General features: G+C 41.0%; 1 protein-coding gene across 2 annotated transcripts in view; it reads right to left on the bottom strand.

Moving 5' to 3' along the window:
- Positions 1–1267: 1267 nt before the first annotated feature.
- NADK2 (NAD kinase 2, mitochondrial) overlaps positions 1268–16693 on the bottom strand; it is a 35734-nt gene continuing 20308 nt past the window's right edge. Inside the window, exons 7-13 of one of the 2 annotated variants that reach the window (XM_080933631.1) lie at positions 14141–14219; positions 11498–11563; positions 10215–10310; positions 7389–7444; positions 7228–7281; positions 4128–4251; positions 1268–3121 (exon numbers count right to left, since the gene is read on the bottom strand). In XM_080933631.1, coding sequence (XP_080789757.1) covers positions 2983–3121; positions 4128–4251; positions 7228–7281; positions 7389–7444; positions 10215–10310; positions 11498–11563; positions 14141–14219 — 614 coding nt within the window. In that variant the 3' untranslated portion in view covers positions 1268–2982. The remainder of the gene's footprint in view (positions 3122–4127; positions 4252–7227; positions 7282–7388; positions 7445–10214; positions 10311–11497; positions 11564–14140; positions 14220–16693) is intronic. The other variant, XM_080933632.1, reaches the window with a different exon arrangement.

The raw sequence follows: 16693 nt of genomic DNA, 5'->3' as shown, positions 1-16693 counted from the left end.
GAGATCTGATGCTCTCTTCTGGTGTCTGAAGATAACGACTGAATAGCTCATGCCAGAGCCTCCAATAGTTCAATCCATCTGAACCTTTCATTTTAATATCAGGCTGGTTTTAACAGTACCATTGTAGTCCCGATTTCATTTTCAGTGATGGAAAATGTAAAGTGTATACGCTGAGACTCATTACTTCCCACCACCCTGGCCAGCCTCAATACTCACTTCATTCATCTCATGCAAAGAAAAGTTTAAAACGGAACTCAGACTTGTGATTTCATAAATAACCTTAGTATATTTATTATAAGATAGAGATTCAGCATTAATTGTAAGCACTGACTATCAGAACCAGGTTGAAGTGCTGTCTCCCATGTTTCCTTGTGTGCTGTGTTCTTTCTGAAATAAGATCTCACTGTGTATCTCAGTGTAGCCCCAGCTGGCTTTGAACCGGAGATCCCTGGACTCTGCCTGCCAGGGGCTTGCTGAGACCACAGGCTTGTACCATCATTCCTAGTGATGACTGGTCCCCTAAAGTTCCACCTGCTATGCTCAGTGATTCTTTTAAAAGTTGAGATTTGGCTTTCTGCTTTCTTGAAGGAAACATTTCTTGAAGGTAGGGCATGTGCTCTGTGCCCCAGTCTGGGTTTTAGTTATGTCATCCTTGAAAGGAGACCTAGCAGGTTCTGCCGCCCCAGCACACACTACTCCTTTCAGCGGGGAGTGTCGCACCTTCCTAATGTGGACACAGAGACCACAGTCGCTTTTAATATGACTGCTGGGGATCCGAACTCAAGTCTGTTTGCGTGGTAAGAATCTTAAATGCGTGAGCCACCCGCCCCCCTCCAGCCCCTGTATCCTTAATTTTTTTACTTGACCCTTGAGCTCAAATGATATTCATAGTTATTTGTTATTCTACTTACATAAAAATGAACCTTTGGTTACACAAAAGCTATCCATTTGGAAATATTGGAACATAATGGAACATCAAAAATATGGAACTAAGTTACATGAAAAAGACATTTTTGAATTAAGCATTTGCCCTCTGAATGGGCAGATTCAGATTACCATTCTTTCACATAATGACCATGAATTAAGTCTTACAGCACACAGAGGACAAGCCTGTTGGGAGAAAGACTTTAAACAGTGTTCAGGGGAAAATTTGGGGTTTTATTTAGTGATTTCAGAAGAACTTAGGAAATAAGAAAACAAAGTGGAAATGAACAGTGGTTTAATTTTATTTGCATAAAGTCATTAAAGGTTAAACCCATTCAAAGACATCTTTAATATTCCAACATCCTTTGCCATTAGTCTATTACAGATAAACCCCTGCCTGCCACAGAGCAGAAGTTAGGCTGTAGGCGGAGCATGGTAAGTAAATGTAATACCTTTCCAAAGGTAGCTTATAAACAATTCCACATAGCTAGTTACCAGTTAATGGTACATATCAGTAGATCCGTGGTAAGTCGTGACAACCAGATCTACATCTATTAAGGATGAGAGTGGCATTTTTTTCTAACAAGGTATTTTAAGCCTTTTAGGGGAATTTCTATAGTGTAGAATTTAAGGGACATCTTAAATATATCCTAAACTAGAAATTAGAGTTGGCTCAGCAAAAACACTGACTCATTTCCTAATGTTGATGGTCAAGGAAAGTGTTCTGGATAAACACCAAAACCCAGACAGACCTAATCACCTCACACAGTGAAATTCAGCAGCATGTTGAGTTTGGCAAAGCTAAGAACATTTGATCTGATCATACATCCTAGCATTAGATTTTGACTTCTGAGCATACTAGGCTCAAGTTCCATAAACAGTCTATTTAGATGTCTACACAACACTTCATTATATCATATATGATATAACATACAGATGGCACAAAACTTTGTCAATAACAAAACAATTTCACCAAGTGAACACTCAAGTTTGAAAAAGCATGGCATGGAATGGCTACCCATTATTTAGCAATGAGAGCTCTTTGTGAAAATGAAATCAAGAATTAAAATGGTTTCCTCCAAAACTAAAAGTGGTTTTCAAACTGGAAGATGGGGAAGCTCTGATGTTTTATCCCACAAAGCTATTGTTTAAATTTTAAGATACAGTAAATGAAAACCACAATACTAACTTAAGGCAATTCCAAAAACGATCTTAGGTATTAGGTGTCTACTAACAAGTCCATTCCCAGTAGTGAAGGAAGGGTTTCTGAACATTTTACTGAACTCTTAAGAGAACACAATCACTGATTATCCTTCTAATCCTTGTTTTCACAATAGAGATTCAAAAACAGGAAAGGGGCTTTTGGACTCAAGTTACCTGTCTGAACAATAACTAATATGGAAATTAATACCTTTACAAAGCATCATGATTTCTCCCGTATATGTGTTTCATCTAGCATTGTTGACATTACCCAAAATAATCAGAATTTGTCTACAAATAATCTTAAAAATGATCCCACTTTTTTCAATCAATAGTGATTTCATTGCTGTTTCCTAAAATTAGAAAATTCTTAGCTATATAAAACACAACTTCAACTTCAGTTAAGTCAACATCAGGATTTATCAAAATTCTCCATCATCAAAATTTTTAAAAATCTTTACTTTTAGGTACTATAAAAATAATGTACTAATCAACGGACACATGTGGCCAATTCCATGGTTAGGAAGAAAACAACACTTGTACAGTTACATTTCAAATCCTAAATACTTAATCCTTTATTTAACCTGCCTCTCTAAAGAGTGTCAATGCTCTTGGTTACCAACTGTAAATAATACAGAAACTTTCACATAATTTTAGTCCATTTAGTCCCATCTGTCTCTCATGGTGAACAGCTCTTGTCTGTCAGAGTCAGCAGGACAGCACATGCAGCCCATATTTGTCACTCTGACTCTAATAGAAGCCTGTCATTAAAAACCATAACAAGGTCGGTCTATGGCTGATCATCTGTATCTGCAAGAAATGTCTCTAGTAATCAAACTCATTGTCTGAGGAAACCCTTCACTGTTCCAGAATCACAGTTCGAAGCTCATCTTCTTTATTGATCATCATTGAAGCGATTGCTCCGTCATTAAACTCAAAAGATGTTCCTCCATCCACAACCATGCAGGCATCCCAACATCGAGAACGAACACAAACTCTGCGAGAAAGAAGACGATTCATTAAATAAATATGAAGCTCTTCACCCTAAGTAAATTCTGGTTTCTCTTAACATGACTAGCAGCCTTGATTTTGAGAATGAGCTGCTCTCTGATTGGACAATCAGTTACTAAACAGAGCCGAGCAGAGTGCATTCTCCGGTATCACTTTCCTTAAGGACTATGTAACGTAAGCAGAGAAGAGAAAGTCTCTAACACACAGTTCAATGGCCACAGCACCAGTGTTTTCTCTCAGCTGCTGTTCCCACCCTCCTCAAAGAGACCCACTATGCATCACTGTGGCAACTGTCCAATCTTCAACTTTTGTTTCAGTCATACAGTGTGGGGGTGTTTTCATTCCACAGATGAATAAGGTTAAGCATTTTTTAGATGTTTATTAAATACGCCTTTGCTAAATACCAAGTATCTCTGGCTTTCTTTTTCTAATGTACTGGCTACCTTTTACAGGTTTGCTAGAATTTTTATATGTAGGCTGAGTTAGCCCTTAACCAAAATGCCTAGAAACAAAAACCTTCTAGATAAGATTATCTATATATGTGTGTGTATACATATATATATTTAAAAAATGAGGTATCTAGGGATGAAATATGTATATTTGTGTGTGTGTGTATATATATATATATATATATGTATATATGTATAAACAAAATGAGGATTCTGGGGATGAAACCCAAATTTAAATAAAATGCACATTTTATGTACACTGTGCATTCACTATGTATATACCCTTAAGTAACTTGACCCACTTTGCAGCACGTCTACACTGACTGTGCTCTCACACGTAACCCCGCTGTGGCACAGTCTGTGCTTCTAGAGTAGTGATACCAGATATCTTTTGCAAATATCTTCATCAACCTTTTGTTGGTCAAGTACATGTCACAGTATGTTTCCAGTATCTCTTCCAATCACCGCCTTCTACTACTCATAGTGGTTGACAGTTTTCTCTTTTAAACGCATTACTAGAATGAAGGGGTCACTACGCCTTACTTTGAGGAGAAACAACGCTGGCGGCTGCTGGAGAAAACCCTGTTTGCTATTGGCTCTCGAATACTGAAAAGGATTTTTGGTTCTTCTGGACTGTAGAGCAATGATTCATTATATTCGTTTGTTACTGTAAAGGAAGAACAGCAGATTCAGTAAAGATGGTCACATCTGACAAGCACTTGAGGCCATTTGCAATTGAAAGCACGTGGTGAGCATATCTCTTGGGGACTCAAGTACTCTACCACAAAAAGCCTTAGGAATAAATGACCATCAGGTTCAATTATTAACCCACAAAAAGCATTCATCACCCCCAACAGAGAAGAAACCTGTACAACTGGGAAAGCAAGAGAAATAGATACTACCAAGTAGGAATCAAGCAGTAAGACAAACTGAAAACTGAAAGCTGAGCTATCAAGTTCCTGACAGAAGCCACCTAGGAAAGGCCAGAGCGAGTTTCCTGGAGATAGCCTACTATTCTGCATGACTGTCGTGGGTGGACTCTGGAGAGGCACAGCCACAGAGACTTCGTCCCAGGATGGCTTCTCCATCGTGATGTGCCTTTCCTGTCGCCTTTACAAAGCCTAATGACTCCTGGGCATCAGCTCACCCTATTGGGCAAATTTCCTGCAGATCAACATGAAGATGAATTTTCGTGAATTAATGACTTTATAGAAGTCAAATAATTATAAGAAGAAAGTTTAAGGAGGTAGTTTTAGTTGTTTTGCCAGAACGATGTAGTAATAAAGTTAAAATCAAGACTAGAATGTGCCCTCTCCTCATAGAATAATAAGGCTGCATAAGGAACACAATGAGCTTCCATAAAACGCACTGAGAAGAGAAATAGGCTTGGGTCAGATTCATGATCAAGGAAAAACATCTGTTGTAAGTCAGAAGCCACAGGTGTGCTCTATGATCAAGCAAGACCATGTGAAACTAGCTTTGAACTTAGAATCAGCTTACAGTATGGAACAGTGCTTTGAACTTACTACCAACATCACTTTCTGTCAGTGAGGCATTTTACAAAGAACTTTTGTCTAAGAAGGTTATATAAAAAGGCTGAAAGAAGAAATAAAGGGAGACTTTGGGGCTCTGCCCCATCTACCACGTGTCTGTCTGTCTGTCTGCCTGTCTCTATGTACACTTAAAGAGTCTAAAAAGTTCAGAGTTTCTCACTGGGCATTGTTGCCAGCCCCAGATAATCATTAGTTTTTGTCCCGTCAGTAGTGCTGACGCCGTAAATCGCCTGTCTTCATACCCCTTTGCTGCCTGCCTCAGTTTACCCTGTGATGTCAATTCTGGCATATGACAATAATAAAAAAATACAGCCTTAAACCATCAATGGCAGGACACTTATCAATGAAACTGCTGTGTCTCAGGTTATTTGTAGAAACTTGTAGGACCCATTTTCTCTCTAACAAGCACCTGAAGCTTGGCAAGCAGAGAGCATTAGTTAGACTATCGGAGCCAGCACGGCAGCGCTTGTGCACGGCCCGGCCCGCTTGAAGGCAGGCGGAGGACTTAAGCCCAAGAGTAATTTGAGGCCAGCCTGCAATTTCCTGTTGTCTCTTCAAAAAGGAAACTAGAAAATGACAACGACACAGTTGTGGAGCTGAGGACCACACTGAAAGGCAGGAAAATGACTAATAATATGCCTTATTTGTGGAACTGTTGTTACAATGTTATGTGTGTGTTCCTAAAGTTGCAGTAAGGACATTATCTGAATAAGCCCATCATTTGAAACTAGTTTAAGTTGAGAATTGCTTAGCACTCGTGGCCTCCTGAGCAGCAGAGCGGCACACTCCAGGAGGCCTGTGCGCTGCGCTGTGTGCCTTCTGTGGCTGACAGTGGGACAGCCTGCTGCCCCGCCCTGCCCAGGGCCCCAGGAATTACTTCATAGCAACACTAGTCTGGGAAACACTCAACAGTTAAGGTGCACAGCCTCTACTAAAAGTATTATTTTTTAAAATCCTTGTTAAGGTTAAAAATCTATTATTTAGTTCTTTAAAAAAAAAAAAATCTAACCTACAACAAAAGTAAAATAGAAAATGTTCTAGCTATGAAAGAAACTTCCAAAGAGTTGTTCTGGGAGCGGCTGTGACTGCAAGTGCCACCAACCTGCTAGCTTCTGTAGACAGTTCAATCTGCAAGTATCCACTCAGTAAGCCTTTCCACAGTATCAAATACAAGTCCACCTCTGAACTCTGGGGCCAACTTCAGTAGAAATTACACAGATTTCAGCTGTATTATGTTTCACTGTGCTGTTTGCTCTTGACATAACATTAGTACATTCCTGTACAAGGCACAAACAAGGTAATTATCTGATTCATGTATGCCCTGGAGTAATCAGGACACTCAGAACACCTGCCACATCTTTATTTAGCTCTCATGATGTGAATCTAAGTTATAGAACAGGAATGTGCTGGTGCCATTTTCTTTCCCTGATACCAATTTAGTGCTAATGTTAACTGAGAGCCATGACTAAATATTCTAAGTCTCAAACTGAAAATATGCAGAATCAATTTGATAATGTTAACACCATGAACTAAGTCAGGACCATGAGTAAGGACGAGTCTGCTGGGGACAGCAGGAATTTAAATATTCACTTCCTCTGTAAAACACATCCATATCTGTCCTATCACCCAGGCAGCACTACAGATGGCATACCGTGGCATACAGGCTGTATCTCACGGTGGACACCATGACAGTATAAAACTCCAGCTTTAGGACAGACAAGATGGCTCCCAGGTAGAGATACTTGCCATCAAACCTAGTGACTTGAGTTCAAATCCACAAGAGACAGCCATCCTCCTGCTTCCAAAAGATAAAAGAACCAACCCCTGTAAGCTGTGCTCTGACCTCCATAAGCACCATGGACATGTGTGTGTGCCTGTGTGTGGGTGTGCCTGTGTGTGGGTGTGGGTGTTAAAATAAATAAATTTTTTAAAATGTGATTTAAAAGCTTCTTGGCAGCCCCGCTTTACAGTTATGTTTTTAGCCATATTAAACAGGACAGTGTTGTAACATCTAATTATGCAGATGTTCACAGTACTGTTCGAAGCTGACAGAAATAAGCTATCTGTAACTAATGCAATGTGGTACCGACCTTTTTCTACCAATTCTTTGTTCAATGGAAGAGTCAGGTTTCCTTGTCGTCTTGCTGTTGACAGGAGAGATGAAAAAGGCTTCAGTTCATACAGCATGTACATTACACAGTATACAGACATTAAATAGACTGCAATATAGAACAGCTGGTCTAGAACTCACCAATATTTAAAACATCTTCAACAGCCTGCGCTGCAACCCTGTTAATATTGAATGACCTAGAAAAAAGCAAACATATAAATCTTGTTTTTGTCCTAAAAGCACACTAAAAGTGAGAAATGTATAATGTACTTAACATATAAAGAATTCTTAAAATTGAGACAACTACAAGTTAATGGTTAAAAGCATATATATATATATATTGCTGTGGGTGTGAGGGTAAACGTATCCTCATTCTTTTTTTATTTTTATTTTTTTAAATTCATCTATCTAATGAATATGAGGACACTGTAGCTGTCTTCAGACACACCAGAAGAGGGCACTGGATCCTACTACAGATAGTTGTGAGCCACCATGTAGTTGCTGGAAATTGAACTCAGGACCTCTGGAAGGGCAGTCAGTGCTCTTAACCACTGAGCCATCTCTACAACCCCAAGTATCCTTATTCTTGATAGGAATACAAGAAGTTGCAACTGGAAAACAAACACTGCAAAGACTTGAAACTAACCTGTTGCTCAGTTCTATAAAGAATCCTAATCTGATAAACCAGGTAAGAAGTGTGGCATATTGCACATGCTCCATTTCCATGTACAATGCAGATTGGAAGCTGTCTTTAAAAGCTAGCTGATGCCAGTCTACAGGGACTGAGGAGAAGAGACAATCACTTGCTAAGCACTGCACTTCTGTGTCCTGCTCCTGTGGGAAAATGGCTGGATATGCAAAGATGAGCTTTCCTCAAACACCTTTCATCCCATAGACATGCTTAGATTCATTTTAGCCTGTCACTAAGTACTAACACAGAGAATCCAGTGAACAACATCCTCGATCGTGGCAAACCAGCCCCCATGGGGACAGTCCTAGTGTCCTTCTTACAGCTAAATGCAGTGACCTAAGCCACCACGTCAGAAAACAGCAGAGCCACAGAATGGCAGGAGCCTTCTTCCCTGTTGAGCTAGTAAAGGAGAACTACCTGTCAACTAGGGATGCCCACGCTGGGTTGTGAGAAGCTTTTAATGTGTTAGACCACTGAGACTGGGGTTTTTTGTTACCCTGGGGTTATTTTTATAGTTTACCCTGAATCTCACATCGTCACACAATTCACATTCAAATCAAAAGCAAAAGCCAGATAAATTTTTTTCTCCAAGAATCATAAGACAAGATGAAGAAACAGAATCCTAATCTTTCTTGTCCCGTGGTGAAACTACTAAGTGGTTTATTAAGCTCACCTAACTCCCAACCTGCACTTGAATTACAGTGTAATCCCCTTACAGAGAATGCTGTGGAAGAGGAAAGACTCCAGGAACCATTTCTAATTCTCATTTTAGATTCAACAGTGCTTACCATGTCCAGTTGAGAAGATATCACCATGATCAGTGAAACCTGTCATTGTCACACTTATGAGATGGTGAAAAACGTGCAACTTATCAGATGATATAATTTTTACAATTATTTATTAGTTTGGGGGGATATGATGGGGGTTGCAAGTACACATATATTGCTGTGCACATGGAAGTCAGGGAGTAACTTTCAGGAGTTCTTTTTTCCCACCATGGGAGCCCTGGGGACTAAACTCTGGTTATAATAGGCTTGGTGGCAAGAGCCTGCATCCACTGAGTCATGCTGCCCAGCTGGCTCAGGAACAAGAAACACCTGATGTTAAACAAACTCAACAACGTAAGAGTGACATGTGACACAGGAGATTTTAATTTTATTTTATTTTGAGGCGGAGTCTTACTATGTAGCCCCCAAGGGCATCAAACTACCATCCTCTTACCTCGGCCTCTCAAGTACTGGGATTTTAGGCTTGCCGCAACATGCGGCTAAGAACTAAACACTATGTGTGCTGTTTTTCAGAGCATCCATTTATTTAAGAAAGATCTGAATGAATATGTACTAAGCACTACTCCCTGCTACATAGAAAACGTGGACAAGAGGGAAACAAAAGCACTAGCCACCCTTTCAAAGCCCTCAAAATGCCAACCATCAGCATGTTAGCCTAGTAACAGTGCTAGGCCAACACTGAGACAGTGCTGAAGGACGAAAGGGGATCCACTCGAACTTATGAAAGAAACCGAGGTTAAGGGCGACTTCCTCCAGAGAACACACTTGAAGGCTGGACACTTTCACACTGGACGGAGAGTAGAAGATTCAGAAATCCAGAGCAAGGAGCTGAACTGAACAACAACAGGCTAAAGGAGAGCAAGGTGTGTGCTGAGAATGACAAGCGACAGTGTCTGGAGCGTGGGGGTAGGGTACGGGCTCAGGCACAGAGAAGAGAGGATGACGGCCAGGGTAACACTTTCCAGGGTCTTCGTGTCAGACCATGCAGTCTGTACACAGCACTGGCCAGTGTTTAAGCCTAGAATGCACTCTCTGCGTGTGTCTAGATACAGCACTCTGCACTTTACCACGATTACTCTGTTGGTAGTGTTTGGCTGACAGCCATGAGAAAAGGAGGCCAGGCACAAAGAACGTCTACCAAAAGACGATGATGCCCAGACCCAAGTGGCAGCAGCAGAAACTGAGAAAGCTGGCGCCAATTTGGGAAGGACAAAGACCTGGTGTGGTGTGTCCCAGGAGAGAGAGCAAAGGACAGCAAGAGAGAGTGAGATATGGGAACGCAATGTTTTTCCTCTAGTGGCGGAGTCTGGGTGGTTAGTGGCAGAGGCAAACAGTGCATCAAGACAGGAAGACGAGCTGTGAACGTGCAGATCAGCGAAGTGCCGTCCTGCACACTAGAGGTCACAGATGCACACACAGGATATAAAGTACATTCTGTTGCTTAAACAAGTTCACACACCGTGACAGGTGGCATCCCAAGCTACTCACCAGGCCTTTGATCCTGTTCCAGTACACAAATTGAGCCCTGAACTCTTCTGCTTCTCCCACGGGCCATCATCAACTGAAATTTCATAGTAGGAAGCCCTAGGAATTGAAAACAGAAAACAGTGTTCACCAAGCTGTGTGAGGCTTTCAACATTCATGAAATTTAAGCAAATCAGCTTGACCAAGACTTATCTGACTTGGCAGGTATAGACATCACCATGCTAATTCCAGTCCTGATTGTGTGAAAAAATGAGAAGGAAACCTGTTTATCAGCATGACTTCCTGATCTACAGCCCCATGGCTATCAAAGCGTTAGTGCCCCAAACAGGGTCCGTACAGTTCTGTCACTGTGGCTTCTGCTCTCATGGGCCCCAACATGGCACCACCTTCCAGAATTCAAACCATTTCATCCTGAGGCGGGTGACCTTGGTGCCCGTTCCTTCTATACCTAATTCTTTGTGATAAATTCTTATTTAAGCCAAATACTAGTATACCATTTTAAATGGTGATGAGCTAACAGATAAAACTATAAAGAAATTCTTAACCAACTCTATACCAGCAGACAAAAATCAGAAGTTTAATTTCTTAAGCAATTGACATATCTTAGAATATTCCATAAATATGAAATCAGATTTTTTTTTGACACCAGCAAACAGGATGCTATTCTTTAAACACAGAGCAGATGACAGAAAGGACTTCTGAAATATGTAAGACCCTACTGTGTAAACTCTATCTTAAAATAATGGTGTCACTGACAAACACTGGACTGTTTCTTCAGCAAATTAGGAAGCTGAAATCTTAATAAGATACAGGTTTTCAAAAGAAGTTATTAAACGTACCTGCACACACTAACACTAGAGAAACTCATTCCAACTCCTTCAACTTCTTACCCAAGTTCCTAATGAGTTTTACGTGACTTAACTTCTTTTCATTGTTTCTTTGGTTACTGTTCTTTATAAAGAACAGGCCTACCATTCACCTTTAACCTATTTCACAGGTCAGTTATTTCTTCCTCGAAAAAGCCCATGAGCAGCCTGTTATGCACAGACAAGGCAGCCCCATCCCCAGCCACATCTGCTACTGTGCTAGAACAAAGCAGAGATGAGGAGTGAGGGCAGAGAGCATCAGAAGTGAGTGGGAGGGGTGACAGCCAGGTCAGATCGCAGAGCCCAAGTGATGAGCAAATTTAGTATCCTTTTACATGCAGGTCTACTGGGATTAGTTAATTCACAGGATTTTTGTTCAAGGAAAATTATTTTTAGGGCAGCAAAAAAAAAAAAACTCACAGTCCCTTTAGATTGGGTATATTTCTTCTTAAATTGTCCACTGCTACAGCCCAACAATAAGGCATTCTAGGTTAGAACAGACAGAAAAGAAAAACATGGGCTTTTAAAATGTTCTTCAATCTGAGAACATTAAACTGAGGCAGGAAGAAACACTGCTGCCCTCCACATCTTCCAAGCAAAGCGCAAAAGGTTCCGGAGCTCAGTACAGCCTCCCACAGCTCTGGGGTCGGGAATAACAGGTTCAAGGAATAGTTCTGTTTCTGAATAATTATGAGATCTAAGCAAATCATCTGCGCCTTCTGGAACTCACCGCTCTCACTCACACAGCCACCACCTTCCTGGGGGCTGCCGTGAGCACTGAGCAGCAGAATACAATGCAAACAGCTTGGCCAATAGCAGACACTGCTCCTGGTCTTCCTGCCTAAGGGTCTAAAGCCTTTAAAACAGTCACACTGTGTTCAGCCACCTCCCTCCACAGAGAACACTGCTTGCTTATCTTACTGAAGATCTAAGGGGAGGTAAGAGCAACAAAGCAGCAGCAGCACACATCGCCCTGGGGGACAACACTGACCAGTCTCTCATCTGGTCCCAACTTCCCTCCTCTGCAGTAAACACGAAGTGTGCAGCTATACAGCAAGCAGCTAGCCACACCTCCTCTCCAAACACAGTAAAGTACACCACAAACGGCTTCCCATAGGAAACTCGACTCACACACAAAGCTTTTTAATTTAATAGATGTTGTCTGGTGCCTTTCTCTGATGCCTTTCTCATCCTCTCCTCTCTCCTATAATCACAAAATCTATTATCATCTCCATATGGTATGAAATTTGACATGCAGCACGAGAGAAAACTTTCTGAATGGACAGATTACATTTCTTATGTTAAATACATTTTTTTTCACTTAAGTATTTCATAAATTCTCTGTAAATACCTTATTTCTTGAAACAGTATTCTAAAATTTTAAGTGCTTGTACTAACCTCCAAAATGTTAATATACTATTACTTTCTTCATATATATCTTTGCATTGCTAGTCACTTACGCATGGTATGTAACAGGCTCACAATATATCCCTTCCTTTCCATTAGTTTATGTACTCCCTTACATCCCCATCACACACACAGCACACATATGATTGGACAAATACTATATACAATCAAATAGCCACAATAATTCAAAAGGCCTGTTCAAATAATTCTGCCTCGTTAGTTGTCACCACCTTAATGTAAGCTGGATTCATAATGAGACCATTTACTCAGTACTAGGTGGAAAGTAGAAGTCACTTTTAGTAGGAGAATCTCTCATCATAAGCTCCTTGTGAAAGGATATGACTTACAATTCGCAACACAGGCAATGGTCCTTAAGTTACAACTAGGACTCAATGGCATGGCTGGCACAGACTCCAGTCTACACCTAATTTATACAGTCTATAAAATGGGGAAACTAGGCGCAATGTACCACAGTGGGACTGACTCTGTTTCATGGTGGTTATTTTACAGGAAGTAACCATGTTGTTTTAAAGACTGGAAACAAATGTTGGTTATTTCAAAAAACACATTTCCCAGTAGTGAAGTATATACTATGTTTTTACATTAAGTTAATTTTTGCTAGCAACATTGGATCTACTTGTGCATGTGCATGCACTACTGTGAATTAAATGAGAGGTTTAGTCGTGCAAGGCAAGCACTCTGCCGCTGAGATTATCGCCAGCCCTCGATAACGGCATTAACCTTGAACTGTTAATGAGCTTGCCTTACGGTTACATTAAACACAGAGCATCTACACAGCAGGATCAGAAACACCTCATCTGAAGCTTATGCAGTAATCGTCATACAGACATAACGCCAGGGTGTCCTGCAACCAACCAGCTCAGACTAGTCAAATGTACCAGTGCCACAAAAGACAAAAGTGAGGGACACTAAGGAATTATTAATTGTATAAGCGTAAGGCCACACAGTAAACGGAATATGTGATTCATAATTGAATCCTATAGAAGAACGAGAAAATATGCAAATTAGCTTTAAGAACACCAGCAAGTATAGACATTTTTCTCCTCTTATGCATGTGTCTTATGGGGAGAGATGTATATGTTCTAAGAAAAAAATTTGTCTTATGTGTGAGAAAGTCTGTGTGTGTGTGTGTGTGTGTGTGTGTGTGTGTGTGTAAGCATGTATGTGTGTGAGAGAGGTGTTCACTATGTTGTAGGGGGAGAGAACAGGGAAAGGAAGAGGGAGTGTGGACAGAGCCAGGACAGGTTTTCACTGTTCCCACACCATGACCTGGAGCTCCACGGCCTGGGCTCTAACGAGACCGTCAGGGCCTCCTGAGCAGCTGGGGCACAGGAATGTGCAACTCCACTCAGTTTTAGAAAAATGTTAAGACAAAGTCCCTAGGGTATGTGTGAATCAAACGTAAAGTATGCCTAGTATCCCAGAGAGCAATGCAGTAAGGACTCAGGGAGCTGTTGAATTTTAAGTTTCGCACACTTTTTCTCATAGAACATTCTATTTCCATAGTTATCGTTATGTATTGTGGCTTTGGAAATAATGGTACTAAATAATTTCTACTACTTAGATCATTACTTCTACAAGCCAGGTTGTAGAAATTACTGAATTCCACATTCAAGATCAGGAGCTGCAAGGTACCTGGATGACAGGCTCTCCCCAATGAAGACTTCATTGAGCGCTCTCACTGGCAGAAGCTGAGGTCCTGGAGCCTCGGGTCCTGCAGCAGAAGGTGAGAGAGCTGAGAGATTTCCTTGAATTTCAATACTCTGAAAATAAAAGGTTCATAAAACTGCAGAGCTTTAAATCACTGTATACTTTACTATAACTGTTATCTTAAATTGCTTGGAAGATAAAACCTAAGTCACCTTAGCCTATGACAACAAATCAAACTTCTGCCTCTCCGAACTAGACTTTAATTGTTCAAGAAGGACTATGATGTTTTACCGGGAAAGCATCAGAGGAACAGACTATGCATCTGGAAAGAAGCATACCTTACATTTAGGTCACAATTACCTGCATGGTTCATGCTGGCCACCAACCCAGAAAGATCTAGTAATGTCCGAAGCTACGCCCACAAAGTCTTGCTAACTGTTCCAACAGGGACAGCAACTATAGACATTCCAAGGTGGACAAGGAAAAGCCCACAAAGTCCCAACCTTACACAAAGAACAATAGGCCACCAAGGGGTGCTCAGAGCCAAAGATTCTTAGCCAGGGACGAGCACGGCTGCTGGTTATCCGATACAAAGTGCAAGTAGCATGCAGACTGAACAGGTCATATATAGGCGTGCACATTTGTGTACACACACACACACACACACACACACACACACGCCCCAACCATGAATGAAAAATGAGGCCATGAATTTGAAAGATAACAAGAAAGAAGTAGAAATGAGGGTGTGAAGGAAGGAAAAAGTTCTAATCCTCCAGCAGAAAAAAAATTTTAAAGAAAGAAAAGAAAGAGGAGGGTAAGGGGTAAGAAAGGGAGGGGAGGGAGGGAGGGAAGGAGGGAGGGAGGGAGGTCAAGAGCAGTTGCGCTGATGGTGCACCTACTTCTGAGACTAGGTTAGGAAAGACACTGCACTTCTTCCTGGCTGTGTTCTCTGCCCATCAGCTCACTCACTGTGAGGTAAGGCTGAAGGCTGGAATGGAAGCCTTCGCTACAACAGTGAGAAACAGTAAGTGACTATTCCAGTACTGTCACATCTTGAAGGGCTGCTGTTCTGCTTGAAACTCAAGTGCTATGTCCGAGGAATGCTAAACCAGGACTAAGAATTAAGATGTCCCTGGATTATGACCTTCACATCCTGTGAGGTTATAAATATATACACCTAAATGCTAATGATTGGAGTAATTTGTTACACAGCAGTAGAGATTAACTCACATTAGACACTGAATACATTAATGAGCCACACCATCACCAACACGACCTCTGACCTGCTTATTACATACGTGTGCACGTTTATTGCACTGAATATAGTATTTTTCTCATTTATTCTGGATTTTAACCTAAGGGGAACTATTCTTTCAGCTATAAAGGGCTCCTGTGACAATACCAAGAGTTCTTTGAGCGTTTGCAATTTGCCTGCTTTGTCAGGAAGAGGCTGACATTCCAATACAAACATATACCACCATACCTGGCCAAGGAGCCATATTGAGAATACTGCATTTAACTAAATTTCATTGCATTCAAGGCCATAATTCACTTTAACTTTTAATATTATTCCAATTTGCTTGAAGACATCTCATATCGGATAGTTTGACAAACATACAAATGCTAAAAACCTAATTGTTTAGATTATTTTCCTTAAAAGTAATTAATGGAATTTTTAAAATCTCCATCCCCCATGGATTCTCTACAGATGTCCAACAAACAGCACATACTCCACAAAGATTATTAGGAAATGAGCTCTTGCCAGCCAGGCACTTTCTTTTATTTGGACTCCATTCCTTAGCGTGAGGGCTGTTTTAGAAGTTTGTTTCATTTTGTTTTGGACATAGGGTGCCTTGGTTTGATTAGCTATGGCCCCCATTGACTCATGTGTTTAAATGCTTGGCCCACTGGGTGTGGTACTGTAAGTATGTGTGGCCTTGTTGGAGGAAGTGCATCACTGTGGGGGATGGCTTTGAGGTCGCCTGTGTTCAAGGTGTGCCCAGTGGGGCACACAATCTCCTCCTGCTGACTTTGGATCAGGATGCAGAACTTGTGCAGCACCGTGTCCGCCTGGACTCTGCCATGTTTCCCGCCATGATGATATGCACTGAACCTCTGAACTGTAAGACAGATGCTCCAATGGTGTAGCCAATGTTGGGGACTGTCCAGGCAGCCAGCTGTCTGTCGTTTCTGTAGTTTTGGAAGCTGTGTCTCTGTGCTTCCTGCAGACTCAGGTAATATTTAATTCCTTCTCAGATCTGTGATGGGGTTGAAGACAGTTATAGTCTCATAATTAAACTTAAGGTGTTTAGCACTGAAGAGGTTCTAGGTTTGAAAAGGTGGTTTTAGGACGGAAATACAAGTTAAAATAGAAGATGATTGAAGTACAGAATTGTAAACTCATTGAGATAGAATAGACAGGTAAGTACCTCATCTAAGTTATAATATCCAAACTGGACTTTTAAAGGTAATTCAGAATAATCTTCTTAATTGTTTCAAAATAGCTCCTACTATGCATTTTTGTTACCATGCGAG

This window comes from Micromys minutus (genome assembly GCF_963924665.1).
Source record: "Micromys minutus genome assembly, chromosome: 20".
Taxonomy (NCBI): Eukaryota; Metazoa; Chordata; class Mammalia; order Rodentia; family Muridae; genus Micromys; species Micromys minutus.
Note: the sequence above shows the minus strand (reverse complement) of the source record. Positions and strands in the feature narration are given on the sequence as shown.